Source organism: Mesitornis unicolor, unplaced genomic scaffold, assembly GCF_000695765.1.
Source record: "Mesitornis unicolor isolate BGI_N332 unplaced genomic scaffold, ASM69576v1 scaffold25727, whole genome shotgun sequence".
Lineage (NCBI taxonomy): Eukaryota > Metazoa > Chordata > Aves > Mesitornithiformes > Mesitornithidae > Mesitornis > Mesitornis unicolor.
In genome coordinates, this window is record NW_010198775.1 from 994 (window position 1) to 28753 (window position 27760).

General features: G+C 44.4%; 1 protein-coding gene across 1 annotated transcript; it reads left to right on the forward strand.

Annotated features, from left to right (window-relative positions):
- Positions 1 to 188: 188 nt before the first annotated feature.
- On the forward strand, positions 189 to 27056 carry TMEM104 (transmembrane protein 104; the record flags this gene model as incomplete). The annotated part of the gene is made up of 8 exons (XM_010189270.1): positions 189 to 233; positions 2180 to 2301; positions 4271 to 4352; positions 5262 to 5364; positions 5774 to 5854; positions 9806 to 9905; positions 10701 to 10806; positions 26963 to 27056. Coding segments are annotated over exons 1-8 (733 nt in total), but the record flags the coding sequence as incomplete, so codon positions are not given.
- Between the last annotated feature and the right edge of the window lie 704 nt (positions 27057 to 27760).

The following is a 27760-nucleotide window of genomic DNA, read 5'->3' on the forward strand; positions in this document are numbered from 1 at the left end:
TGCTGAAATCCTTGTTTGCTCAGATGTCAGAAGACTGATGTGTAAAAGCTGACTCGTGAGTTCCTCCTCTTTCCAGCAAAGCTAACACAACTTTATGATGTTTCCCTAGGTTAAAGGCAATAGAAGTTGGAAACTGCCCTCTGAAAACACCCCCTCACTTTGCTCCGAGCCTCCCCACCGTCTTCAACATGGCTGGTGGCATTACTGACACAGGAGAGCTCTACTCTCCCTATGTAAGTACCCCTGTTTGTGGCTTTACTCACAAGTCTTCTCAAAACCCTCTTCCCTCTACACTGTGTCTTCATTTCCTGCTTCCCCATAGACACAGCCTCAGTGTTTCAAGATACGATGGAGGTCAAAGTGTAATCAAAAGTGCTTTTACTTGTAGGGTTTTATGTCACAAATCTCTTTATATGCTGTGAAGGAATGATGTCTGTACAAGGTGTAGTTCTAAAAGTGTTAAAAACAGCTTCAGGTGCCATACTAGCTCTTGCATCCTTCTGCCAACTTTACTTATATTTTTGTTAATGTTTTCATCAACTCAAAATTGTCATGTGAAGCATAAATGGGGAATTTTGACATGGAAACTATCCTACTTTTTTACTTTAAGAAATTAAGAGGAAAACTTTACATAAAGTTTACTTATTTGTAGCTGTTAAAGTAATTTGTTTTAAACCACTTCACATATAACCAGTAATCAAGATGTTTCTTCCTTGTGATGTGGTATCCTTTGAAAATGCAGAAACAATTACTGCTTTCCTATGTTACTGGAAATACTGGTTTTCATAGCCACAAGTGTTCATATAGCGTCAGCTCTTAAAAACAGTGCTTTGCATACAGTTTTGGTTTTTTTTTCTTCTGAAGTGAACTTACAGATGACTAAATATAGAACCAGTCCTGAAATCCGTGTGTTGGCTTTCAAATGCTTTAAAACTTTCAACCCTGTGCTAATGATTGGATTTAGAAGAACTGGATATTAGGCTGAATAAATAGGTCACAACTGAGAAAATAGAGAACAAGACAGTAACTGGGGCGTCTGGACCCTAAAGGATTAGTGTCACCTGCTCTTATGTTTTACACTAGTGTTGCACGAATTTCTTAGAGTCTAATCTCAAAGGCTATGACTCTGCTGTTTCTCTGAGGATGTCCAGCCAGACTGAATACACAGGCTCCATTCTTGTCTCTGTCTACTTCACCAAAGTCACGGAAATTCACCTGAGGTGTTTTTTCAAGAGTTCGTCGCTGGAGAGTGAGTCATGGCCCTGGGCACTGGAGTTGTGCTCGGGAAATGACAGCTCTGCCAACTGAATGAGAAAAACTTTCCTATAAGCTGCAATGGCTGATTTTTTTTTTTGTCCTTCTGGAAGGTCCATCAAAAGATGAATTTGCTGCACTTATGTCAGTGAATGTAGGGCAGGAGTGCTCACAGAGTCTCTGGGGAATAGTTCTCCCGTTATTAATTGTGCCACACCATGAAAAGTGCACTCAGACACAGTTCTTTACACTGACCTATATAAAAGAAAAAAAAACAACAAAACAACCGAAACTCTGGGGCAATTTTTGATCTTGAGTTCAGCTAAATTCATAGTGTGGGGGGGGTCTTTTCCAAGTGCACAGTTATCTTTTGCCCCTGGGCAGAAAAATGCTCATTGCAAGAGAGGATAAAATCCTTTACCTTCCAGAGGTAAAATACCTTCTTCAGAATGTGCTCAGTTGCTTGCTGGTAAGATGGCAAGCAGTCTTTGTATTAGAATTCTCTTTGGGTGTTTCCTGCTTGACTATGAATAAAGAACAACAAGAGATTCTGAAAGGTAACTTGTGAACGTAGTCATCACTACCTAGGTTCAGGTCAGAAAACAGAGACCCCAACCCATAGTGTAGACCCTGCAGGTAGAAGTCAGTGGATTTGAAAACAAACAAAAAAAACTCATTTAAAAAGCTAATATTAATAATAAAATACTAATAAATTGAAAAATGGAGAGGAATATCAGTTTCTCCAGAAATGTGCTGATGCTCACTGTGTTCTCATTGGTTATCAGTCCCTTGCTATATTTATTTCTAGCATGGGCTTGCTGACAAAGATCGCTCTTTCCATTTAAATCAGTGTGTATGTGAGATTTCTTGGATGATCTCTGGCCTGGCTGCAAACTCTCACCTTGGCTTATGTGGATGATTGCAGGTTGGTTTGGTTTACATGTTCAACCTCATCGTTGGGACGGGAGCCCTAACCATGCCGAAGGCCTTTGCAACAGCAGGGTGGCTTGTCAGCCTCGTTCTCTTGATGTTCCTGGGATTCATGAGGTAGGATGTGATTATATGTCTTTAGGAGATTGCTGGATTCGGTTGGGTTGGGCTGTAAGCACAGTGCTAACACTTTTGCTGCTTTTCTGAGTGATCCCATCCCTCTGCTGCTTGAGTGTTGGTCTCTGCAGCTGTGTTGCCTGTGGACCTTGACATTTTCTGACTGGCAGCAATATGGTGCTACATCTGACTGATGGGAAAGACTTTTTTCTCCAGTCCAGAGGCTTCTGGGACCTTTCTTCCAGCTTCTTTTTTGACACTGTGCTCCCTGTGGATACATCCCATGCTTACCTCTGTCGCAGATTAGTTCCCCAAACACTAACCAGGTCAGAGATGATGCAGGGACATTTCTCTGCTTTGTGATGTGCAGAGGTGATGCAGACCTGTTGCGTTAGCTTTCTTTTGGCTTCTGGCAATGCTCTGGGCAGCTGCAAGCATGTCAGGAAAACAAATTAGTGCATAGCTGGGCCCATCTTATTCCCCCCCACGCTTTTGCTCCTTGAGATCTTGGAACTGGTCTTTTGATTTTCACACAAACTGTCCATTGGCTTCTGCCCAGATGTCTGCCTGCTGGAGCAGCAGGTGGAGCTGAAGGCTGTTGATACAGCACTGATGTCTGAGTAGTTATTAATAGAATTGCCATCTTCTGATGGACTGTGAATCCTTGCTTGCTTCTTTCTTGGTTTTAAAATAAAATATATTTTTGAAATACCATCCTGCCATTTGTAAGAACAGAATTGAGAAGTTCTTTTCCTGTTGGCTCTGTCAGCATTTGATTTGGAGGCGGTGTTTTTTGGATCTGTTAAGTGCTGCTATACAGAAATACTCTATAGTCAGTTCTGACTGTAGTAACACTTGTAAGTTCCCTGCCTGAAAGCTGTACACTGCAAAGGCTTGTTAAAAGAAACTGTGGAAGCACCAGTAACTGGAAGCTTTGAAAGCAGTGCCTTTTAGATACATTAGTTTAAAAATTTACATTCAGTGTACGAAACTCGGCACCAGCAGACAGTCCTTCAAGGTCAGCAGAAGAGCACAGACCTCCAAACCTGAGTAACAAAACTGCACTGGGTTAAACAGAAAACGCTGCTCAAAGTACTGTGTGTCTTGGGAGCTGCATTGCTCTGTTGCTTTAGTTCTGGTGCTTGTGACTTCCTCCTGCCCGCTAGGGATCCTTCAGCGCAAGAAGAGTCTAAGCAGAAATTGCTACATGGGCCTCAGTACAGGGCTGCTTTCTTTTATTCTTGCAAAACTATTCTCTCATTTGAGTTTGATAAGCGAGTCCAGTTCTGAAGCAGTAAGAAACCACTTTAAAGCCTTAAATAAGATGTTAAATAAGGTTGATTTGAGGGTTGTTTTCTTTTATTATAGGACTGCTTTTAGCTGAGCTGATGATATTCCTTCCATCAGTGACTCTTGCTGTCTCCCTGGACAGCTTTTTCCCTGGCCTCCAGCAAAATGTATTTGTATGTACATGCGAATCTGCCCCTTGGTCTTGTGTTGCTGCTTTGCTTCTCATACCATATGTGAGATTCTTTAAGGGACTGTAGGCCCTTTGCCGCAGGTCCTGATTAGAAAAGTTTCAGAGTAGTACTGTGGTCATCCAAGGCCCTAAAAAGAGGAAGGAAGCTTGCTTTCTCACAAAGAGGGAAGTCCTCTTGCCACCTTCAACTAACAGAAACACTAGAAAGTATCTTCCAAATATCTGAAGTGTTGTCTTGTATCTGAAGGCATGTTATATTTTACTGCATTTTGTGGTCTGCTTGAACATCTTAATCTCAAAGACAGAAGGGAGCAGCAAACTGAGATGAAACACTACTAAAAAGGCAGTGTGTATAGAGAGTTGGTGAAAGGGTTGTTTTGGTTGGCTAGTTTGTTTGCTTGCTCCTAAAACCAGATGAGAATAGTTCTCCATGTCTCTCCAGTGACAGTTCTTGGCTATTATTGATACCAATTGAATTTGTGTCTCTAGCTATATGACTACAACTTTTGTGGTGGAAGCCATGGCTGCTGCCAATGCCCAGCTCCGATGGAAGAGAATGGAAAAACGCAAGGTTCGTGTGGGGTTTAATTTTCCATTATCTCTTTTGTCCTGTAGGACTTGCCTGAGATGCCTTGCTTCATTAGTAACTCTAAAGGAATAAATTTATACTGTACTTAACTTTGCCATATAAAATATGGCTGTTAGTTCCCTGTGGGGTTGCTCATTAAAGGCAGGATTTTCTGCTCCTGCTTTGAAAAATCTCTTGTGTTGTTCACATTTCTTACTGATTGTGCTCTTCTTGCCCAGAAGCGCTGCTCAGTGCATGTAGAGAGGTGGCAGTCAATATATTGGTGCCATTTGGATTGTGCTGAGGTCTATAAATCTTTGCTGATCTCAGGTCATTTAACTGGGACAAGGTGGAATGTCCTTGCTGCCACTTGGGCTGTATCCCAGGGAGTGGACAGTCCTGAAGTATGTTCATGCTGTAAAATTTGCTTGTGGCTTTTTCAATCCTGCCTTCAGTGGCTTTTCTGGATCAGTGCAAGGCATAATTGTGTGTGCTGATTTAAATCCCTGCCTGTATGTTAGTGGGTTGGAGTTAAGAGCTAGACCTGTCTGCTCTGACTGGCTAAGACTATATATGTTAGAATTTTTTTTTAACCAGTTCTGCAACCCTGCAGATCTGCCAGAAGTTTATAGCTTCCTTGTGCCACATACCACTGCGTGAATTGGACACTGTTGCTGTGTGCACGACCTGCTAGGACAGCAGTCTGTCGCTTGCTTCAGCGTGCTCTGCTAGTGCCCTCTTCTGCTCTCCATAGCATCCCAAGCTTGGGCCAAGGGCCCTCCTCTGCTGGCATGTCCTGCCCATCCCTGTTTGGGACCTTCCTTTGAGGAAATGAGACTGTGACACTGATGGTGCTACAATCTGTACTGTGGGTAGCAGACATTTCAGCAGTGGTCTTGTTCTTTCTTCCAGGAGGATGATGAGGATGAGGATTCTTCCTCTGGAGTATCTGATAGTGATGTTCTCCTGCAAGATGGCTATGAGCGAGCAGAGACACGACCTATCCTGTCAGTTCGTAAGTACCCAGTTCATGCTGTTGCTGGATCCAAGATCTCTTCTCTGCAGACAGTGTCCCAGTGTGCCCCAACAAGTGGAGCAGGACTCTTCTGTCCATTTCACCCTTAATTCTACATCCTCACATCCTAATGTCTTTAGCTCTTGCAAGATAAGACTCGTTGAGAATTCAGTTCACCTCTGCAGTCTGATAAAGATCTTTTCCTTCTAGGTCACTAAGATGAGAACATCTTACTTTGAAAACACTTTTAAACTAACTTCAGCAGAGTAATTGGACCAGTGACTGCAGCTGTGGAGTCGTACATACTGTCCTTCAAACTGTCACTAGAGCTTCTTGAGTGTCTTTGATAGTCTGGCCTCTGGGTTTATTGGAGGGTCTGGTTGAAGCACTTCTTGTTTTCAACTTGCAGAGAGACGTGGCTCACCCAATATCTTTGAAATCACTGAGAGGGTGGAAATGGGCCAAATGGCTTCCATGTTCTTCAATAAAGGTAAGTGATTCACATTTTCAAAAGTCCTTTCAGATTCTCCTGCACGTTGTGCGTGTGATTTTTCCTTAAGTTTGCATGCTTCTCTGTGTGGGTTTGAATCCTGCATTTGTGATGAATCAACCCAAAGGTTCCTTCTCTCTGTGGACTTTATTCATTCCCATGCAGTGTTTCTACAAAGTAGAATATTTGTGGGCCAGAACCTGCATGAAGGGGAGGGTGCTGTGGTGCAGTTTACGGGCCCAATTTCTTGAGGCAGGTAAGCGTAAGTCATTGCCTTTTCTGACTGCCCTTAACTTAACTCTGAACTGCATCCATCCACTGCAGTCTCTCCTGTCTGAAGCAGTGGAGCTCACCTGTAGTGTTCACTTGTTCCATCTTGGTTGTAGCATTTGAGAATAAGATGTTCAGGCTTCCCTGAACCCGTAAGTGTCAGTCTGAAGGAAAGAGAGCTCTGGAGAGAGCTGCTGTAAATTGCATGTGTCTGGGGAGTCACCAAGAAAACTGCTGGGACATGAACTGCTGAAAAGGGTCCCTGGTGTGCATGTGATAGGCAGCTGCCTTTGTCTTTTTACTTTTAAATGTCCCTTGTATGCCAGGGAACAAACTTGTAACCATACTGCAGTAAAGCAGTATCTGTTGCTTCATGAGATAGAAATGCAAACTGTGGATATTCTGAAGCTTGTGTAACAGTACATTTGAAATGCTATGCAGGCCAGAAAATAATCAGACACCATGGTTATGCAGTTTTGAGCCTGTCAGGCCCCATTTCTTGTGGAAAGTGACATTTTCTCTTGCTCTCTGGCCACCTTACAAAGACATGATGGGCTGTTTTTTTCCACTACATTACATCAGCTTTATGCCAGTGTAAGACTGTTGCCTCTGAAGGACAGCTGAGCTTAAGGAGTGAAGATTCTTTGAACAATATTACTTCTGATTTTAAAGTCCAACTGGAAAAAAACTTTTTTCATTTTCCTGCATGCCTCTTCCTGGCCGCCTTAGATTTAAATCACTTAGGACTATGAAAATAATCCACCTTGGATCAGGCTGCCACTTTTCAAGTCAGAGAAGAGGAGAGGTGACTTGAGTGTGGATTGGAGACCCATAAACACTTTGTTCATAATCTTGCCTGTAGCACTGGGTTGCTCTGACTTGAGGCACGTTTTCTTGCTTGTTAAAGAAACATTGTGAACTCTTCCCTGCCTCTCAGTCACCCCCTGGGGAGTAATATTTGGGAAGTGATTTGAGAGCAAGCACCATATAACCATATAACTTGCTCCCATAAGCAAGTTCCAGAAGGCCCCTGGTTTGCACATGCTTCACAGGGGGGAGGCGGTAATGACCCCTCAAAGCCAAGCGCTGGGCAGTTCCCTTTTAGACATCTCTGCCTGGGTGCTGACTGCTGCTCAGCCTCTAGAGGGTGCTGGAAATACATGTCCTCTCTCCTGTCAGGCACTGATGTACAAGTCCTAGCAAAGTGATATATAACTGCTTAGTACTCTAAATCTTAATCCCCCTTCTTAATGTTGCTTTAACCAGAGTTATCTGATTTCTGTGTTAGGGATCCTCCCCAGGACCTACTCAGCCCAATGCAAAGGGATGAATCTCTCTGCAGGAAGGCAGCTGGAGCAGCTGCTGACCATAGCTTGCAACAACTCATGGCATCCAGATGAGATGAGGTGCACATAAGCAAAGGGTCTGGGGCAGCTGTAACTCATTTGCTGCTTTCTCTTCCTCTGTGTGGGCAATGAGGCTCCATTCCTATAGTGTTGCTGAGTCCTAGTTCACAGTCACCCTCTGCAGATCCTTACTGAGGTGCTTCCTTCTGACAGTTGCACAGAAAAGCCTTCAGTAGGGGCAGTTTATACTCAGTGACCATTTGCTACTGCCCAGTGCTGAGAAACTAGGCCACACGTGGGAAATCCCAGCTCCAAGAACCAACCTCTGCAGTTCCACAGCTAGCAAATGTCTGAGTGGATTTTTGCTTCTTATATACAAAGCATGGATCCAAACCCAAGGTGTCTGAGGGCTTTACAGCCTTTAGAAGGAAAGTTGGTGAAAGCTTTGCAATAGACCTCAAAGGCTCTGATTTCTAGTGAGTTCTCTGCTCCTTTCTCTTGACTGATTTTTATTTTCAACAATCTGACAGGAGTTGAGTCTGCAGTCCTGGGAGGTAAGCTGGGGATAAATCTCAATTTCAGACTGTCTGCTTTCTTAAAGGGAGCTACCTCAGACTTAGGCTGTGAAGGGCCTGTGTGCTCTTTCAAAAGAGCTGGCTCTGAAGAACTGGGTTTTTGCTGGCTGAGGTTTTTTTTAATTTTATTTTTTAATTTGCAATGTTGGGTGCTTTCTTCTGGGACTGAGCAGTCATTTATTGCTATAATGGATTCTAGGCACATCTATCATACTGTTTCCCCATAGGAAGTAATTGATTTTTTTTCTCTCCTGTGATTCCTTTTTGTGTCCAGTAATGGAAGTATTGATCAGGGAGGGTCAGTAGCAGTTTATAAAGCTGATGCTGAAGTCTTCCTGTCTTTGAGAGAGTTAGTTTGGGAGGAGTGTCACCTGGACTTCCTACAGACAGAGAAACCAGCACTGGAACAGGGATGTAGTGCGTGCTGATGGGTACTTGGTGGTGCTGGGGTGGCTTAACTGGTCGTGTTAGCCTTATTTTGTGTGTGGGGCAGCTGAGGCCTGAGCTCAGTAGCAGATCCCAAAAGCCCTTTCTTTAGGAATGTTTTATGCTAAGTAAGTTCAGCATATTCAATAATTTATTTAAACAAAGGAGAGTGCCTATTAATGTTTCCAGACATCCAGGGGCAGTATAATGGCAAAACATGGTAAAACTCTGGGGCATGCAAGCACTGTAGAAATATTAGTCTGTATTCCTGCAGACTACTGTCCTTGTCTTGTAGTTGTCATATGTGAGGCTTGGAGAGGTGAACTGACTTGCCCAAGCTGCATTAGAATTAAGCATCAGGTGGCATCGCAACTTGAAAGTATTGTCAGGTTTCTTGAGCTGTTTTCCTTCAATGTTGACTTCCTAAATGAAACAGATCTGAGGCCTTTTTTTTTTTTTTGTAGCTCACTTGTCTCTGAACTAAAATATGTTCAAGTTTGGTTTTCCTTGGTGAGATTTAAACTGACTTTCTTGGATGAAAAGAATCCTGGGGTCTCATCAAGCATTTCTTTCTCCGTGCAGATTTTAACCCTCCACAGCAGTGTCATGTTCTACTCCAGTAAGGTTGTTCTGTACACCCAATTAACTTGTGTAAGACTTTTAAAATCACATAGATGAAGCCAGGGCAAGCTTTTGGGGGAAAAACAAAAACACTAAAAACACCTGAGAAAACAGGAGGGGACAGGAACAGCGCATACACTGTGTGGCAGTAGGGTAAGAGGGCTGTAGAAACAGAGTTTTAAAGCTTTGCAGGTTTCAAACTTGGCTCAGGTTGCTGATGGTAAGGAATCTCCCAAAGCAGCTCCATTTCAACCCTGTGGAACCTGAGCTCCGTAGAGCGTGATCCCTAATGTGAAAGTCCTGCAGGATTGCAAGCAGAGGGTTTGGAATCAGCAGAGATTAAAAGCATCTTCTCTCTTCATTTTGCTGTTTGTCAGGCTGCACTCACACCAAGTCTGTGAGCATCAGCTAGATGTTTGCCTGTGGCTGTTCCAAGTTGACGGCTTCATCTGGCAGATGACTTATGTGAGGCCTGTTGGTCTTGACCAGCGACTGGAGGGTGAGCTTGAGCTAGAGGGCGTGGTTATCAGGCTCATATATTGAAGGAGGCAGAGTTGAGCTCTGAAGCACCTTGTGTCCCATCAGTTCCTGTGCTGTGGCTAAGTTCCCTAACCTGCTGATGTGATCCTTGTGTGGAATTCGCAAAAAAAAGTATATTATGGAGGCAAATGGTGTACTATGCTGTTTCTGTATGGTATTTCCTTTTCCTGCAGTGGGTGTCAACCTCTTCTATTTCTGCATAATTATCTACCTCTATGGGGACCTGGCAATCTACGCAGCAGCTGTACCTGTCTCTCTCATGCAAGTGACCTGGTAAGTGTGCTTACTGCCATGGGGTTGTGTGTTAACAGAGGCAGGAGCAGGCTTTTGGATTTGATGGGGTGATAAGTCTGTCTGATATCAGCTCTACTATCTGAAATGAAGTGGAGTGGAGGATTGCCTCAAGGACAGCTCATCACTTGTGAGTGGGAAGGTGAAGTTGTTTTATATTCCCCACCTGAGTGCCTGCTGCTTGCCTGAAAAGTAGCCGACCTGATTTCGGATAAGTACTCAGGTGTGAAGCACTTCCAGCTTCAGCACCTTGCAGACATCCCATGTTGCTCAATAGTTTGGTTGCCATACTCTGCAATATTTTAGCTTCTCTTTTACTTTGGATAAGAGCTGAGAGATGTGATGCTCACCAAGCCTGTGACCAGTGAGTGGTGACAGTGCATGGACTTATCTCTGGACTGAGATGAATTCCTTTCTCAAAGAAACAGATAATGAAAGAGATTGGTTTCATCAAATCTGGGCTAGGCTGGATTTGGACTAATGACTTGGAAATGGAAAACCTCAGTGATCCGTATATGACCTAAACTTGCTAGCTTGATGACCAAATGACCAAACTTGTGAGTAACTGCAGGCAATCCAAGAATTTGCCTGTAAACGTACGGTACTTGTTGACTTGCTGTGTTACACAGTCCAGAAAAATAGGAGGGAGGATGTTCAGGGAGGGGAGTAATGGGCACTTCAGGTCTGCAATCATTCCTCTTTCTTGAATACAGTAGAGGGAAAGACATCTGCTAGGAGTTAATTACTGTCTTTTGTTTCTCCCTCCTTTCCCAGCAGTGCTACTGGCAACCATTCTTGCAGTGTTGGAGATGGCACAAAGTATAACGATACAGACAAGTGCTGGGGGCCAATTCGAAGGATTGATGCTTACAGACTGTATCTGGTGAGTTTCTGAAACTGGAATGACCGTTACTTCCATTTAAACTTTGCTTCTACTAAACAGGGATTTTTTTTCCTGTAGAGATAATGTGGTTCAAGTGAACAACAGGTCTGAAGCTTTTGGTTCAGTCTGACCTTTTTGGCCAAATACTCCCTCTCTATTCTTGTTGATATGGCTATGTTTTAATTTGGTGGCCATGAGAACTATTCTTATGATTTTAAGTAGAGTTCCATCCTTCTTGTTGTGTAGTTTTATATTACTTAAGCAGGTGGTATGTCCATGCCAAAGGGTGGGGTTTGTTTTTTTCTTTTCCAGTGGCTGGCTAAGTAATTTTTACTTTGAGGTAATTGTTGTCAATATACTGGAGAATATTAAGCTCTCTTGAGTGCATTCTTGATGTAAATAAAATTGTTTATGCTGCAGGAGAATCTGTTTTTTGAGAGATGATGGGAACAGCCGACTTAAACAACATCCAGAGCTATATGCTGCTTTAGTAATAGCTTTCTGTCTAGTTTAGGATTGTCTATTACATCTATTACTGAGCTGTGGTTCAGCTGCGAGACCAAGGTTTTTCCCAAAGCATGATAAAGGCTGCTTCTCTTGAGCTTTAGGGGAGTTGAGCACTTGTGCCTCAAGACAGATGTCAGTAGGGCGAAAGGAGGAGGAGGCGGTATCGAAGTGCTGCAGAGCATGGCTTCTGTTGAGGGTCTCAGTGAGAATTTTAAGAAAAAAGTGTGAAGGTGTCTGTGTGTGTGCAGAGGGTAAAGACTATTTGTAGCAATTTTGCAGTCGGTACATTTTGGACTTGCAGTGGATCACATCCCTGAGTGCACTTGTTCCAGTGTTATTGCAAAAGTAAGAGCTGGGCCTCACAAATACTACTGAATGTCAAAGCCTAGTTAATTATTTAGGAGAAATATTATTGCTTTATTAAATTGTGTCTTGGTCTGTTTCTTTAAAACTTCCAGAAGATTGAAGATTTCCTTCCTGAATTTCAATAACTCTCCCTGACCCAGCAGAAGGAGCTAGTCAGAAAAGGCAGACATACATTAATTACTGCCTGCATCTCTCGGATATTATGTCTATAATTCATGAAGATAATTGTTGTTACGACTTGAAAAATTAAAAAAATTAAGACTGCGTAAGCCTGAGACTTTTCGTCTATGTACAGAACTCTCAGAGGAGCTTTTCCCTCTGCTTGTCTACTCTTGTGGATTTGGAGAATAAATATCTACAAAGTCTCTGGTAGTGGTTAATCCTTCCCTGCTCAGTAATTGAGATGAGAGTTCTGGTGCTTTTTTCTGCCCCCCCTTAGAAGTAGGAAAGGATTGTTTTTGGGAGAACATACCAGTCTGTGGTGGTTTACTGGAAGGGGAGGGTGGGTCTAACAGTCACTGTGTTAAGGGAACTGCTGGGCATCAGCATTACCTCTGAGTTGTGGTTTTCTGTTTAGATCTCTAATGCTTCTTACTGGATGAGTATGGGAGTCAACTGGGACTTGTTCTACCTCCAGCTCTGCTGGCCCCAGTCTCTGCTTCACCCATGTGGTTTTATTCTTCAGAAAACAAAAATGATGACGACTTCCCTAGAGAGAGATAAGAGATGTAATCATTTATAAAACACTCAGACCCACAGTACTGACACTGTTTCAAGTTTGGGCTGTCTCTGAAGAGTCTGTGCTGGTCAATATTTTTCCCCGCTGTCCTGTTTGCAATGTGGACAGTGACCAGTAGTTAGAGCTCTTAAACTTTGAGAGAAACCTGGGAATGGGAAGAAAGGGATAGGAAGTTGCTTGATTTCAAGCAAAAGAAGTTGGGTAAAACATTGTAACTGTCTCTACAGATTTTGTCCAAGTTTCTTATGTGTAGAAGTTAGGTCCTGAATATGCAAGAAAAGCTGAAGCCTGCCTGTCTGAAGGGGAAAGGCAACAGGAAAGTGAAGAGGAGTGAGAAGCATCAAGAGCATAGCTGTTCTCTTGGTCCCAGGAGATCATACCCATAGAGAACTTGCTCTGTTTTCTTGACTTTTTCTTTTTTTGATTCTTGCTTGTTGGAATAATTCAGGCTCCACATTTCAGTGGACAGACAAGGTCTCTTTTTGCAGGTTTAGTTCCCCTGTGGCAAGGGGACAGATGGACGCTGCGATCCCAAAAGAAAGCAGCTGAGTTTTTGGATCAGCCGTTTTGTCCTAGATGCCTACCTCTAGTTTTATCACCTTGCCTTAGTACTGTATTTAAGTATAAATAACTTTTAGGAGAAAGATGAGTGAATGTAGCTGGAACTAGTCCCTGGATGTAGTGTTATATTTCTTACTTGGTGCATGACCCCACAGAAAGCCTTTTTTGGACTACCAGGAGAAATATTCTGTTTGAGGTTTTCTGGGAAAATTGTGCCAATGGGAACTCTCTTGTGCCAAGTACCACCAGTCTGCCAAAGATCTGTTGCTGCCTTCCTCCTGTCGACTCTTTCTCTCCCAGTGCTGTCTTCTTTTCAACAAAAAACATTTCAAACATTGACTTTTTGAGCTGGGGGTGGAGAGAGGAATAATGACTGATGTAAAAATCCTATTTCATGGTTTATTGTCCAGAAAGGCCTCTGGAAGCTGTCTCTTCTCTGATCACTGTGAATGGAAGCTGAAAGCTATGTACATAATGAGAATATTTAGACAGATTAAATTCTTCTCTTGAGACTTGCTTGTCTGTGCAGCATCTTTATTGCTGCTCCAAAATTTCACACCTAAGCGTGACTGCAGAGTCTTCAGAGACCGCTAGGCCCCTATTATTAACCTTTGTCTGAACAAATGGTTATCTTGCTTCTTGTTTGTAAATTGCCTTGGAAAATAAAGGCTTGCAAAACAAATAAGTGAAGGCAAGTGCAGGAAATAACTGAAATAGTCTCTTGCTCCTGTCCCATCACTTGCAGCTAATACTTGCCTCCTATTTGGACCGTAGGAGTCCTGGGAGGTTTAAAAGACGAGCCTTCCCGTGCTGCTCAATGCTTGTGAGGGCAAGACCATGCAGGGCAAATCAGCTGGAAGAAAGGCATGTGGTAGATGGCCCCGTGACCTTGTTGAAGGCATACACTGATTACAGTTAAAGCAGATTGATGGCTTTCTATCTTCGCTTAAGATCCGACACCGCGCTGTCATGTCCTCGACAGCTGAAGTGACTCCTGAGTCCCTTGGCTATCTTGATGGCACTGCTAAGGACGGGGTTGAGTTCTCTCCGTACTGAATTCACACTTCAATGCAGTCACTCTGTTGTGCTTGCTGAAAGGTCAGCTGGATGTCTTCTGTGTAGGCTGCGGGGAAGGGGCAGTGGATTTAAGTTTCAGATCTCTCATCATAACACTTTCATGTCTTTCTGTTCCAGTGATGTAGGAATGCGACATGATAGTCCCTATTTCTAGAAAGCAGATACCGAGATAAATAAGAGATTAAGTCCTGGGGATCAGCAGCCATTCGGAGTGTCTGATCCAAAATGCATTCATGACCTGGCAAATGGTGCTTCTCTGCACCAGGGCAGCCACTGTAGCTAAAACCTCTACTCTCTTCTCAGCCCTCCTCTTCTGGCAATTTGGGGCATGATGTCTTCCCATGATGGAAAGGAAATGGCTTAAATTCTCAGAGGGAGCCGTATGCCTTTCAGAGGAGGCACTGGCACAGGTACTTCTGGTAGCCTGGCTTGGTAGCACATCAAAGCTACCAGGTGCATCTGTTCTGTCTGAGTCTCTGTTGGTTTTTTAGCTGATTGGGAAAGGGACGTGGCATCCGCTTTTGCCGGTTCACAGATGCCGCAGTATCACAGGCGGCCCAGCGGGTGCGGGCCGAGTGAAGATGGGAGCGCAGATGGTTTAATGGAGATTATCCCAGTTGGAAACGTGCTTGTGCAGTGAATAAAATGAGTGGGCTTGCAGGCGCTTACCGTCCCTCTTCAGGAGGGGACAATGTCACCCCAGCCTGACGCTCTGATCAGAATACCCGGCGACCAGAGTGGGGCCGGGCTGCAGCCGTAGGAGGCTGTGCAGGGGGGTGAGGAGGTAGTCTGAGGACACGTACGACTGCTCGGTGCCAGCAGAACTTAATCGGTAAATGTAAAGGCTGAACTGATAAGTGTTGATGTCGATCCTGTCTGCCTCAGGACGGTGCTGTCTTCCCAGCCCTCTTCGACCATATACTGGAGCACTGTGCTTTCTGCTGCTAGTGTGTGTACTCTGCTTCCCTCCTTGGCATTTCTCCTTCCAGACTGTGCTGCGTGTGTGTGCCCCCTGCTCTGGGTACAAGTACCTGTGATTTTTGTTGTCAGAAAGGATCTTTCCAGATGCATTTGTTTGCACTAGGGCAGTTTTGACATGTTCAGTGCATGAGACTGTGGCCTCTCTGTCCATGTCTCCAGCTCAGCGTTGCAGTTTGCCCTCTGCAGTCTTTTCTTTGTGGGGTTTTGTTTTGTTTTGTTTTGTTTTTTACCTCCCAGCAGTGACATGAGGGGAGCTCTCATGGCAGTACTTGAACATCCACGCTTGATCTAAGCTGTCTCTTGTCAACTGGGAGCTGGAGAAACAGAGCTGGAGCAGTGCTGCAAGCAGAGTGCTTCTTCCAAGGACACCTGGGTTTGCTCTGCTTGTTCCCTTTGCAGTGAGTGCTTTTCCTCTGCCCTGCCTTCCTCAGCTGTGCCCTGCAGCAGCATCCGGTAATAAATGGGTCACAGCTGCTGTCTCCTGGATATTTATTCTTACAGGTCTCAGTGTCTAGAGACCTTGAGAGCCAGTGATGAGGAAGGTAGCTGCTTCAGTGGCAGGTGTCTGGAGCAGGGAGGGCTGATTTCACAGCACATCAATCAAAAAGGTTTGGGGTGCTTGCACTGGAATCCCAGAGCGAGCCATGGGGAAGGAAGGAAAGCTGATGAAAACTTACCCTGCTGGTGTGAAGCCATCGTCTTGTTTAAATAAATTGCTTAAACTGTAGCATTGCTATGTTCCAGGTTACCCCAGCTTACAGTAAGGATGCAGCAGGACTGGGGCACTATTAGCCTGTCATCTTACATATCCTATAAGAAATTATTCATGGTAAGACCTTCTTGCTGAAGATACTGCATTATATTCCCTATTGCAAATGCTCTGATGTGTTTTATTATTATATTGATACGGGAGTAGAAACAAATGTACAAAAAAGGCAGCTGCTACTTCTGTGCATAGATCCAGTTCTGAAAGTCTTCAGAATACAGAAAAGCTTGTCAAGGATCCAGAATATTATGCCATTTCTGTATGTACAGGCACCTGAGTTTTGAGCCATTGCTGTGGCAGGAGAGGAATTAGTACTGCATTAGGCATAAATACCAGTAGCCCTAACTGTTTGTTACAGGTGCCTCTGAAATACAGCTTTGCTTGGCCAAGAGCCCAGTCTCAGGGACTGACTGGAATCTTCTCATGCCTCCTCTAGTCAGCGTCCAAGAAGTAAGGTCAGTTCAGTTGCTGGTTTGCTCTGAAATGGTTGAAGAAGGATGGGAGACAAGTTTTTTTTTAAATAAATGGTGTCTGGATGTGCAATGGGAAGGCAGTTCTCGGCTTTTTTTGTCAAACTAATAAGGTTGAAATTGGCGCACTGCCTTGTTAATATGGCATAAATCCTGTCTCATTCATCCCGGTCCATTCTTCTTCTGTGGGTTTGTCAATATATTAGTTCAATTGCTCACTCGTCATATGCCTGTGACATATAAACTAGCTCTTTTGGAGTTTCCCACACCCCTCATGTTTCCTGATGCAAAGGGAACTTCAGATAATAACTGGTCTTCTGAATATGAGGTTTTCCTGACCTGGCAGGAAAGGCAGAAGGATTGTGGTGTGTGAAGTGGAATATAAACTTGTTGTACTGGTGACCTAAGAGCTGGAGTTCAGTTTCTGGTGTGTGATTTTTCTTGTTTTCTTTGCAACTGATTGCATTTTGAGTAAAAAGCGTCAGCTGGAAGGCAAGCCTCCCTGCTGCTGGGGCTGCGTAGAAGCGTCAGCCTCTGCTTACAGCAGTGAAGCAACTGCAAGACCATGGATAGAAGCAACTAAGTTTAAAGGATTAGCTTGTCTCTTTTCACAGGAAAATCAATAGTGCAGGGGACTGGAATGTGTTTTCTGCACAGAGCTGTCTGTTCACTTCACAAGGAGAAGCATTTTTTTCCTTAAGTGGAACTTGGGTTACACTGTCACTTGGATGCTAAGCTTTTCCAAAGGGCCAGTCCTTTCTCCCTGTCACCTCCAGCTGGCTGGCAGAGACTGTATGGAAGGGCAGGGTGCTGTGCTGCTGGTGGTATGCCTGGCCAGATGTGCTGCAGGTGCTACCAGCCCTTATGAGAAGCAAGGAGGCTGGTGTGATGAGCAGAGGCCATTGGTGTGCTGAGATGCACTTGGCTTTCCCATAGAAGAATGTCCTGCATGCATTAGTGCTTGGTTTGACTTATGTGATGATGGATGGTGGGTATGAATCTTGGAAATGAGCCAGCTATGCAAATTGGGCAAAGAAGCGGCTCTAGATATATCTCTGTTTGCATTTTTGCACTTCCTGCAGTTATAAGCTCACCAATGCTGTTTATTGGGCTCAAACTACAGCCCTTGCTGACCAGCAGAGCCACCTGGGCAAGGCCAAGAGGCCATGCTGCTGCTTTTCCCAAATAAAGCTGTCCTTTGGAGTAAGCTCACCTGGGCAGTAAGGCACCAAAGCTGACACTGTTGTCTCTTGATATTGGAGACCAATCTCTCCCAAACAGGGCAACTGTCAGAACCAGTATCTGTTTGTGATCATCCGGTCACTACAGCAACTTGTAAAGGCTTAAAAAGGACCTTATAAAATCCCTTCTTGGGCAGAACTTTTACAGTAAACTTGCAGATCTTTCATTTTTGGTACACTTTTGTAGAAAATAAGTAATAAATGGATCTCTCCTGTGTAGTGTTATTTTGTGCAAGGGTAGTGACAGCAGCTTAGAAACCAGAATGGGAGAAGACCTGTTAAGGCAGGTAAGCACTCCCCTGGGAGATGCAGTACAAGCCTTTTTCTCAACGGCTTATTTTTCAGTATTTTGTTTGGTGCTTTAACACCAGTTTTCTTTTTAAACAGAGGTCTGACCTTGCTGCCTGCCTGATTTTCATTGAGTAAGACAGCAGTCTTGGTCTCTCCTCCCCTGCAATTATCATCAGTTCCTTAATATACAGGTAGAAAGCATCAGGGCTGCAGAACTGTGCTGTTATGTCACGCTGAACACTACCAAAGGCTGCGGACAGAAAAGGTCTGGACAGACCAGTCTCTCTTTATACTCCTAAATAAGTCTGCAACTTCTTTACACCCCCCTAAATGGTACTTTACGTCCGCGTGAGATCACTGATGATCTTGTCCAAAAATGTGGATTTTTGGACTACATCAGCAAATCCCACATGTGGCTCATGCTTCTGTAAGCAGGACTATAAATACAAATAATGCAGCTGGGATTTATCTTGTAAGTTGAAGTCGGTGTAATGCTCTCAGGCAGAGCTGATCTCTGAAGCCTGTTGCAGCAGGTGCATGCTGTACAGTGAAGGCAAAGGAGGAGACCAGGAGCAAGCAGATGCCCCACTAGCCCCAGGCAATGAGGCTTTGTAGCTTGCTTTTGGGCTGCTGTGAAGTAGTTACAAAGTGTGGGACATTTCCTTTTGCTCCAGGCAGCTCCTGCCTGACACAGTGAGCAGGGCTATGCTGTCCCTGAAATGACAGCCTCCAAGCAGTGAAACTCAACTGTGAAGTTTGTAGGGGACAAAGAGGAATATTAATGGCTTAGTGGTGGAGGCACTGTTTGTGTTGTGGCAGATAAGGGGTTAGTGGCCTCCGGGAACAGTCATCCTTGCTGAACCCAAGTACCTCCTAACCCTGGCAGTTTGTGACTTGACATGCTTGCAGGGCCCTCTGTGCATCCATGTCACTCTGGTCCATGTCTCCCTCGCTTTACGCTGTCTAACCCAGGGCTTTTGTAGTCAATATAAATATCGTCGTCGTTGCCAATACCCTGCCAGCAGAGGCTATGAATATGCAGGAATTTGGGGCAGTGTCTGTGTATAATGATTATGCCTTCACACTTTGTTGGAGGAAACTCATTAATCTCTTGTACCATGCTTATAATTTGGGGAGGCGAGGGATGACTCCTCAAGGTTACCCAGTGTCAGGAAGGAAGAAGGCTTCTGTTTCATAGCCTGTGGGAGGCCAAATCAAGCTGGTGGGGGGGGTATACAGACAGACCTGGCTCTGCAACTCCTCTGCTGTCCTTCCAAGTGTTGCAAACCAACCATTCAGCTCTCCTGCATCTATCCACTTTGCTGCTTCCCTCCTGCTTGTTCAGATGCAATTAGGAGATGCAGAATAAGGGGGAGCCAGAGGTCAAGGAGGCGGTAAAGTGATTACAAGATGCTGCAAATGGCTGTGCCATAAATACTCCAATGATGAAAAATTAGATGCCAGTCACCTCAGGGTTATTGCTGGCCTCCATCTTTCTCTTGTTGTGAAAAATGATAATGAAAGTGTATTTACCCCAGAGAGTGCGAGCTTGCCACTGGCTGTGATCCTGCACGCCACTGGCTGTGATCCTGCACACCCCAGGTGTGCCAGAGACCGCAATACTTGCACCAAATGACTTTCTGAAAACAGTTTATGCCTGGATTTCTTCATTTTAAGAGGAGGAAAAACTGGTTTTCCAGGGAGTGCTTTCCAAAGTGGAAAGCACTTTCCTGGTGCTCAGAGGTGGATCGGTTCCAGAAACAGACTGCAGCCCTGAGTCAGGGTGAGGAGGGGAGAGGACAGCAGCACCTATTGCTTCGCCACCCATGTGCTGCTTCTGCCTTGACCTCCCAGAGCTGCAGGTAGAGGCTGGTCCTTGTTGTGCTGGATGCCCAGCAAGATCATAGCTTGCAAGGACATCAGCTGGAACAACTACACTTGTGTTTGCTGGATGGGCAGTCAAAAGCAAGCTGCCATCAGCTGGTGCTGGCCTTGAACCTTTGAAAATCCCTAGATCATACTCAGATTCACTAAACTGAGTAGCTTTGAGGATACAGATGCTGCTTTCCATCTCTTGCAGAAAGCCTTTCATTTGGAAGAAGTGCTGGGAGCGCTGTGGCATAGGAACTGTGAATGGCAGCATCCAGCTTAATGGGTGCCATGGATGTGGGTGGGTGAAATGCCATTTGCTTCACTGGCAAAAACTGGCCTGGCAGCAGCTCAGGTCTTAGTTTTTGTGAGGATACCTGCTCCCTGCCTCAAGATACTGGGGAGAAAGGTGGGTGAGGGCTCCTTAGTGCCAGCAATGTGCTTTGTGTGAGTTATGACTATAAACCTCTGCCAGGTGTCCCGAGAGCAGCACGTTAATTACTGGAGCTGCTGTGGCAGCAGATGCCTGCTGTACTCAGAGTATAACTGCCCCTGTTTCTTTATCTATAAATATTCCTTGTGGGATGTCTGGCGGTTGCATCCTCCCTCCATTGTGACTTCCTGGCTCTATAGGGGATCTGGAGGTTAAAATCCCTCTTGCCTCTCAACTTCTTTGAGCAGTCCTTATGCTGTTGCTTGTTTATCTCTTTTTCAAACAACTTTAAGAGCTTCATAATAGCTTGTCTGCTGATAACTTGCTGCCTATCAGCACAGCCCCTGCTGCAGGCCTGCCTCCAACCTTGAGAGGCTGTGGATCTTCAGCTTTATTATTTTTTTTCCCAGCTCTCTAAAAAGCTCCTTCCTGAACAATCAGACTCCTTTCATGTATTTATAGTTGTACTGTCCACTGCAAGGGGTAAAGCTTTACCAACGAAAGCTTGGATCGCCGCCCTCACTGATGTGCCATCTGGCTCTCTAGCTTGAGATATGAGCTCATGCAGGAGAGAAATGTGGCCTTGTCACCCTCGTGAAGGGGAGGAGAGATGGCACAAGGGACACTACGTTGCGCTCAAGACCCTGTCCCCTTGATAGGTTTTAGCTGATAAACACTGAAACCCTGGCATGAGCAGCTGAAGCCCATTGCTGAATAGCATAGCAGTTGCAACAACTTGAATTAGGTGCAGAGGAGCTACCAGAGGTTGCAGGTAGGTGTTGGTGTAGTTGCAAGTAGTTCTGAAATGTTATGAAGCTCTGATTTCTTTATTTAGGAGTCCCAACAGCACCTCACATTTAATATATCTCTCCAGAGTCAATCCTAAAAATTCCCCGAGGATATGAATAGGAACACCAGTTCATGAGAACCTACTCTACTGAAGATAGTAGGTCTGGTTCAAGCTTCCAACCAGGGATAAAGCCTCTGGTCTGTGTCAATGCTGGTAAATCAAGTTTGGGCTTTGTTTGGTGTGAGGGTTTTTTTTTTCCCCTTAGATGTCTCTTTAGGCACTCTGTAGAGGAGAGCACCTGAGGTGGGAACAGAGCAGCCAGTCCCTGCCTCTCCTAACATCTTGTTTGGTCTCTGTACTCGTGCAGGTTTTGTTGTATAGTATTTTCTGTCCCTTCCAGCGCTTATCCGGGTTGTGAAATAGCTCTGAGCTCAGGGACATCTCGCAGAAGCAGAGCGGGTGTCAGAATTGCCACTCCTGACAGCGTGTACGAAATGTCTGCTTTTTCCTACCGTGCTCAAGGAGACTGTCCTTGTGTCTGAGCACCGAATCAAACAAAGCTTCCTCTGGGAAGTGCTCATTCAGTAGAGCTTGCATCTTCCTGTTGGTATCTTGCCTTCTGTGAGAATGCTCTGTACCCGCAGTCCTGTATAAAGCACTCGGCTTTGCAGCCAAGGTGTCAAAGTCTACCAAGGAGAGTGATCCATTTTCTTAAACCAGTAACTTTTTTAATGTCAGCTTGCTCCCTGTTAGAATAGGGTGACTTGCCATATTGTCTTGTGGGCAGAGATGTACTGTTGCTCAACAATTGTTAAAGTGCTTAACAATTAATATCTGCAGTGATGGAGTTGATAGTACCCTGAAATAAAGTTTGTGTGAGATGTTGGCACTTCTATCAAGAGGAAGCAAGAGCCTCCAAGGAAGGATTTGGTTTGGGGTGGCTTCTGGTTCTGAATGAGTATGAGAAAGGTTGGGAGGAAGAGAAGAAGGGAAGGGTTGTTGGGACCTCAGCTCAAAGGGAGATATTTAATGAGAGAACACAACATCTCCTTACCGTCTTCATGTTAAAACTGAGAGATTCTTGGCCTGATACCTGAGACTTTGTAACTTTGCATTGGTATGATAGCCCTGTGCCACACAAATGCATTCATCCAAAAACTCTCAAACACTTTTTGCTCTGCTCTTGGTGTATTTGCTGCATTTAACAAAGTTAATCTTCGTGGTCTTGCTTTACTCAGGTAAACGCTCTGCTTTCTACTCAACCTGTCTGAAAGTTGCCAGGCCCTGAATCAATGAGAACCAGTAGCCACTTTTTAATTCACTACTCAGCAAGCACCAAAGACAGATGCAATTCTTACAGATGAGTTTGTTGAGCATGAAAACAAGCAAGTTCTGATGACAGTTATGAAGGAAGCTGGTTTTCAGATGGTCCCCTTGCAAGTGTATGCAGGCACTAGCTGTAATGCTGTAACTACTGCATCTAATACATGAATCCGCTATGTTTGGGATGCTAATTGTACTTCCTGAGCCGTATTTGCTTTTTCTGAAAAAGCCGCATGCTGGGAAGCAGATGAAAGTTACTGAACTGTACTGGTTCAGAGTGATAGATGGACCCTTCAGGTCAATAAAGAACCTGTTTAGTCAATACAGCCCTCTGACTGGCATAAAGCGTGTTTGTATGATCTGAAAGACTCTTGGCATTAGCTGGCCATTGCCGAGTGGTTGAGAGCTCTCTTGGTGGTCCTCTTGGCTGAAACTAAGCTGATAAAACCGGCCAGATGTCCTATGAACGCTTGATCTTACTTTTTGCTTTTTAAGATAAGTCAATAAACAAGGTTATGTAACCAAGTTTTAACATAAGAGCTTTAATGAAATATACTTTTAGAAATATATATATTCCAGGCAACGGTAAGCCCCAGCTAGTTTTCCCTGTGGCAAGAAGACTTGAGTTGACCAGCCTACTTTTCACTTTGAAATACTAGGAGCTGACAGATGCAGAGGCTGGGAAAGTGGCGTCTGCTGAGTATCTGGCTAAGAGAAGCTCCCAAACCTTGGTGCCTGTACTGTGGTGGCTTGGCTTGGTGACCCTCCCAGGGGTTGACAAGCTGGTGTGCTGCTTATGGCTCCTGCTAGCCTGCAGGGCAGAGCGTAATTCAGGGTGACAAGCTGCTCTTCTTTCCTCTACGCTTGCTGGATTCTAATTTTCTGACTGGAAATGTCCATAAAAACAAGAAGAATGCTGGGTTTTTTTGAGTCATTAATATGATGGATCTTCTTGTGGTTTTCAGCATGAGAAAGGAAGAAGGAAATAATTTTGCATCTGTTGCATTTATTTGCTGTGCTCCACAGCAAGCCTAGTGACTTGTCTGGCCTTTCCTGTTTAGTGGAGGAGCTTGGGGAAGAATTGGGCAACTATTCTTAACAGCCAGTCTGCAAAAATCCAGCAAAGGTTTCTCTCTGCCATCCTATGAATCTAAACAGCATTTGATAGATATGATGCTCCTTAGCCAACGGGAGGATCCCCTTACCTTGCTTAAGTTTAACAATGAATCACCCATGTACTCCTGCTTGTTTCTAATAGGAAATCACTTCACTGGTAGAAAAATCTTTAATTAAAGTAGACTGTGCTTGTTCTGCTGTGGGTTAATTTGCTGAGGCTTAGGAAGAGAATGATAAACTCCTGGACATGATCTCAAATAGCTCAAGAGGTGAACTGGAAAACTTGGGAGAGCTTTTTGATGAGCTGGAGCTCTGCATATTTGATGTCTGGCAGGGCTGACTGGTGCAGTTTCCTGTGTGGGTTTTGGATTGTTTGAAAAGCATGGGTAATGAAGCACTTTGCAAATTGTATCCCTCTGGGGGAGACCTGAGCTTGAAGAACATCAGGTGGAAAGTTTGGGTATATGTCTGAGATGCTTATTTGGGCTTACTTTTTCCTTAGGGAGAAGTTATGAAACTAATTAACTTAATGGGTTGGAAGAGCATTTAGGTGTCTGGCACAGTGACGCAGAGAAAGTAGACACCCTCCTCCTTAGCATCATGGTCTCTTCTCATCCTTTCAGGGGTGTTTTTAAATAGGCTTCCTGGCCTCGGGACTCTTATGAGGGTTGATGTTGAGATCAGCTAGAATCCAGGGACTGAGTCCTTGCCCCTTGTGTCCTGGTGAGGACCTGATCCCTCTTTCCTGACCTGTGCCAAATCCTGTAGAGCTGTACACAATTTCACTTTGAAGTTATGTTAATCTGGCTGTTTAATGTCCTCTTCTGCCCTGCCTCTCTCCTCTTGAGCCGTTTGGTGTGTGCTGTGGCTTCCCTTCTTAAAAGTGGTTGGCACAAATCTCTGCAAAGCAGGGCAAGCCCATCTCATTCCAGGCCTTAGCATCGTTTGTATTGATGTGTGGTTATCCACCTTGGGTCACTAATGGGCGTCAAGTGGAAAAAGTAATACATTTTTATTGCATTTGAATTCATCTCTCACTTTGTTCCTTTGGACCAGCTCCAGGATTTTCTTAGGAGCAGAAGACACTGAGCATCTTAAAGGACAAGAGGGGAATCTGGCCATTCAGGCACAGTGACTTTTATCTCTTCCCCATGAGCTGAGCAGTAAGGCCCACAGAGAAGGGGATGAGTTGAGAGAGTCACTCAATGGGTTTAGTTGTTTAAGATGCCTTAAGCACTGGAGAATAACTGCAGAAATTGGAGTGCAATATCCAGAAGAATTCTGTCTGCTTCATTAGCAGTTATTGGGAAGCACATAGGAGACCCAGGTTCTTCCAGCACCTCATGATGCTCTTGATGCTTTTTAGCAACTGAGCCCTAAATCCACCTTAATGCAGCTTTTTCCTCAGTGCTTAAGACAAATGCAGGTTTCAGACCCAGTTGCTTTAGTGCTCAGCAATCTTGTGTCAATCCTTGCCATGGTTTGAGGTGCTGTTCAGCCAATTGGTTCTGGAGCATTCTAATTTGCAGGAGACACCTGTTCCTTAATTATCACCATCCCTCGTCCGTCTCTTTTTGTTTCAGCTCTTTCTGACGCATGAGCTATTAACATGATTTGACAGGAGGCTGTATTGAGCAGTGTGTGTGTGGAGGAGAGGCTGAAAGAGATTAGTCACAAATTTGAGAATAATTTCCCGTATGAAAGTTGGTGTCTACATGGTTTGCTCTGGGTCCTTGACCTACATCTCTCTAGTCTAAAGTCTATTTAGCCCTCTGGGGTTTGTGCACTATCCTAGCATGGAGTGGCAGTCTCTAGAGGGCAGGAGAAGGGTGACAGGAGCGTGGAATTAAGCTTCAAGAGGGAGAAGAGTGAAAAAAGACTTGTAATTGACTCGTCAGCTTCTGTGTTAAAACTGAAAGTATCTTAACTACTAAGGCTGTTTTAGTTCTTAGTTATGCCTGTGTTGTATTCTGTGTGATTTCAGTGTTTCCTCTAAGGATCCTCTGTCGCTTCATAAATCTGAATTCTGTGCGTGCTTTCTCTCCCATTTGTTGTTTTGTTCTGTTTGGGTTTTTTTTCAAGCAGAAAAAACAAGGCTTGGTGTAAAAGCTGTTCTCGGGTCTGGATATGTCTTGACCGAGTGACATGTGAAACCAAGAGTTCTCTCCTCTGGTCCCTTTCTGGGTTTACTTTGGTCATCTGAGAATACTTATGATTCAAGGCGTTTCCAATTTGCCTTGCAGATATTCTGAAACTGTCTCAAAAAAGGTTTCTTGGGGTTGTACTTGTCTTAAAATAGCTTGAATTCTGTTCTGTCACTTACTCTGTTGGGGTCAACAGAGACCTTGAGGCTCTGCAGCCTGCCCTTTCGAGTCCCAGTTCTTCCCTTCTGGTGACACCTTTTCTCAAAACTGCTTTAAGAAGTCATGGAAAAGAGCAGTGTGTAAATATTGATGTTGAGTATTTGTCTTTAAAAATCCCTTTGGGATGCTCAAGTTGAGCTGTGTGTGCTGTGGCTTTCTAGATCCTGCTTGCTTACGGCTTTAGGACCTGTTAGTATATCACCAGCCTGTGCCATCTTATGGACTGTGGGCAGGGCTGTCTTCTGTAACACCCATTTTGTCTCCCTGTCACAAGCAGTCTCTCTCAGCTCACGTTCAGACCTCAGTCAAGGTCTGTTGTCTTTCTGCAGTAAAGCCTTTCCTTTTCTCTGTCTGGACTAGGTAGGGCTCTTGGTGCCCAGGCAGAAGTGGTGGTGCACGCAGGCCGCTGCTGCTCGGGACATGGGCTGACAGCCAGGGTTTGCCCTCTATGCCCTAGGAGAATGCTAGAGGAAATTCACACAGAAAACTGCACAGTCCTAACTTCCAGCTTTTTGGATATATTTTTCAACCCAGCTGAAGGAGATGCAACAAACTGGTACTGCAGCATTACCCCAGTTTAGTTTTAAGAAGAACTGGTCTCTCAATATACAGCTAACAGGGCAATGAAGAAAGATCTCTACTCATTGACACTGAATGAAGTTCATTCTTATGAATATCTCTGATTCCTTACCCCCCCACACTTTGCACAGGCTTTCAGCTTCCAGATCAACAGCTTGTCACACTATAGCTTTCTGCTGCTAAACAAGCAACTTTGTGCATAGGGAAAAAATGTTCTGGGCAGACCTGGCTCCATTGCTGTTCAGCCTAGGACACCCCAAAGCTACCCCATCAATGTTAACGCGAGCAGACTGGCCACGGCTATTGCTATCCAGACCTAAACTGAGCATATACCCGGATAAAGAGGCCACAGTTCAATATTTAATGTTCCATAAGGCTGCACTGAGAGCTTTTACTGAAATGTGTCAGTAAAGGCGTGCTGTAGCAGTGATAGCAAGCGGCTGAGAGCCAAGAGGATCTTGTGCTCTACTTCCGCCCGAGGCATGTTCTCTGATACCAAACAGCTTGCTTGACCCTCTGTGTCTCAGCCAACCTAGCTGTAAAATTAAGTAACAAAGAAGGCTCCATGACAGTCAGTCATGTCTGGAGGTGAACTTTTAAGGCAAGCTTTGCTCAACTGACATATTTGTCTTACTAGCAGAATTTCTGGCTTTTAACCTAATATGTGTTTTTGGTGTCTTCCAGGCAGCATTTACTCTCCTTCTGGGTCCTTTCACCTTCTTCAATGTGCAGAAGACCAAGTATCTTCAAATCATGACATCCCTCATGAGATGGATAGGTGAGTCTTGCCAGAGTCTTGGCCACCTCCTTACCATAGATGGAACCTGAGTCACACTGCCAATGCATCTTTTTGGCAAGATATTCTTGTTCAGAAGCAAGTGCTTGTCTAAACAACCTCTTTGAGAAGGATTCTCCAGACTTGATAAGTCTTTGAAGAAAAGCATTTTTGTTATAGAATGAATTTTCTGATTTAAAACTCAACCAGACACCAGTTGGTTGATGAAGTTTTAATCTGGTTGTGTGTGAGGCAGGAGGGATTTAGAAGTCTCCTGTGTGGGGGCAAACTGTGGTACCCACCAGTTGCTGCTCAGCAGGGAGGTTCTCATTCTCTCAGCATGTGTATGACAGATTTTGAACAATATTTTGATCAGGGAACAAAAGGCACTTCTGGTATACTTTCTGCTCTTAGTTTTATCATGTTTGCTTTTTTTTTCCCCCTGGTTCTTGCTTTAGCACTGGTTTGGAAACCCACAAACCAGTGTTTTATGCTTGGGAAGCCCTGTGCTTGTGAGTTCTCTCCAAAATCTTACTGCCAAGAACTTGTGGGAAGACTAAGGAATTACCCTTAAGGGCAATAAATAATTACAGCTTCTATTTATTATTATTATCTTTATTATTATCATTATTATTATTTATTATTATTTTTATTTTCACAATGCCTTTGTCATTCAAAGCTGCAGCTGCCTTGCATCTGGCTTGTGT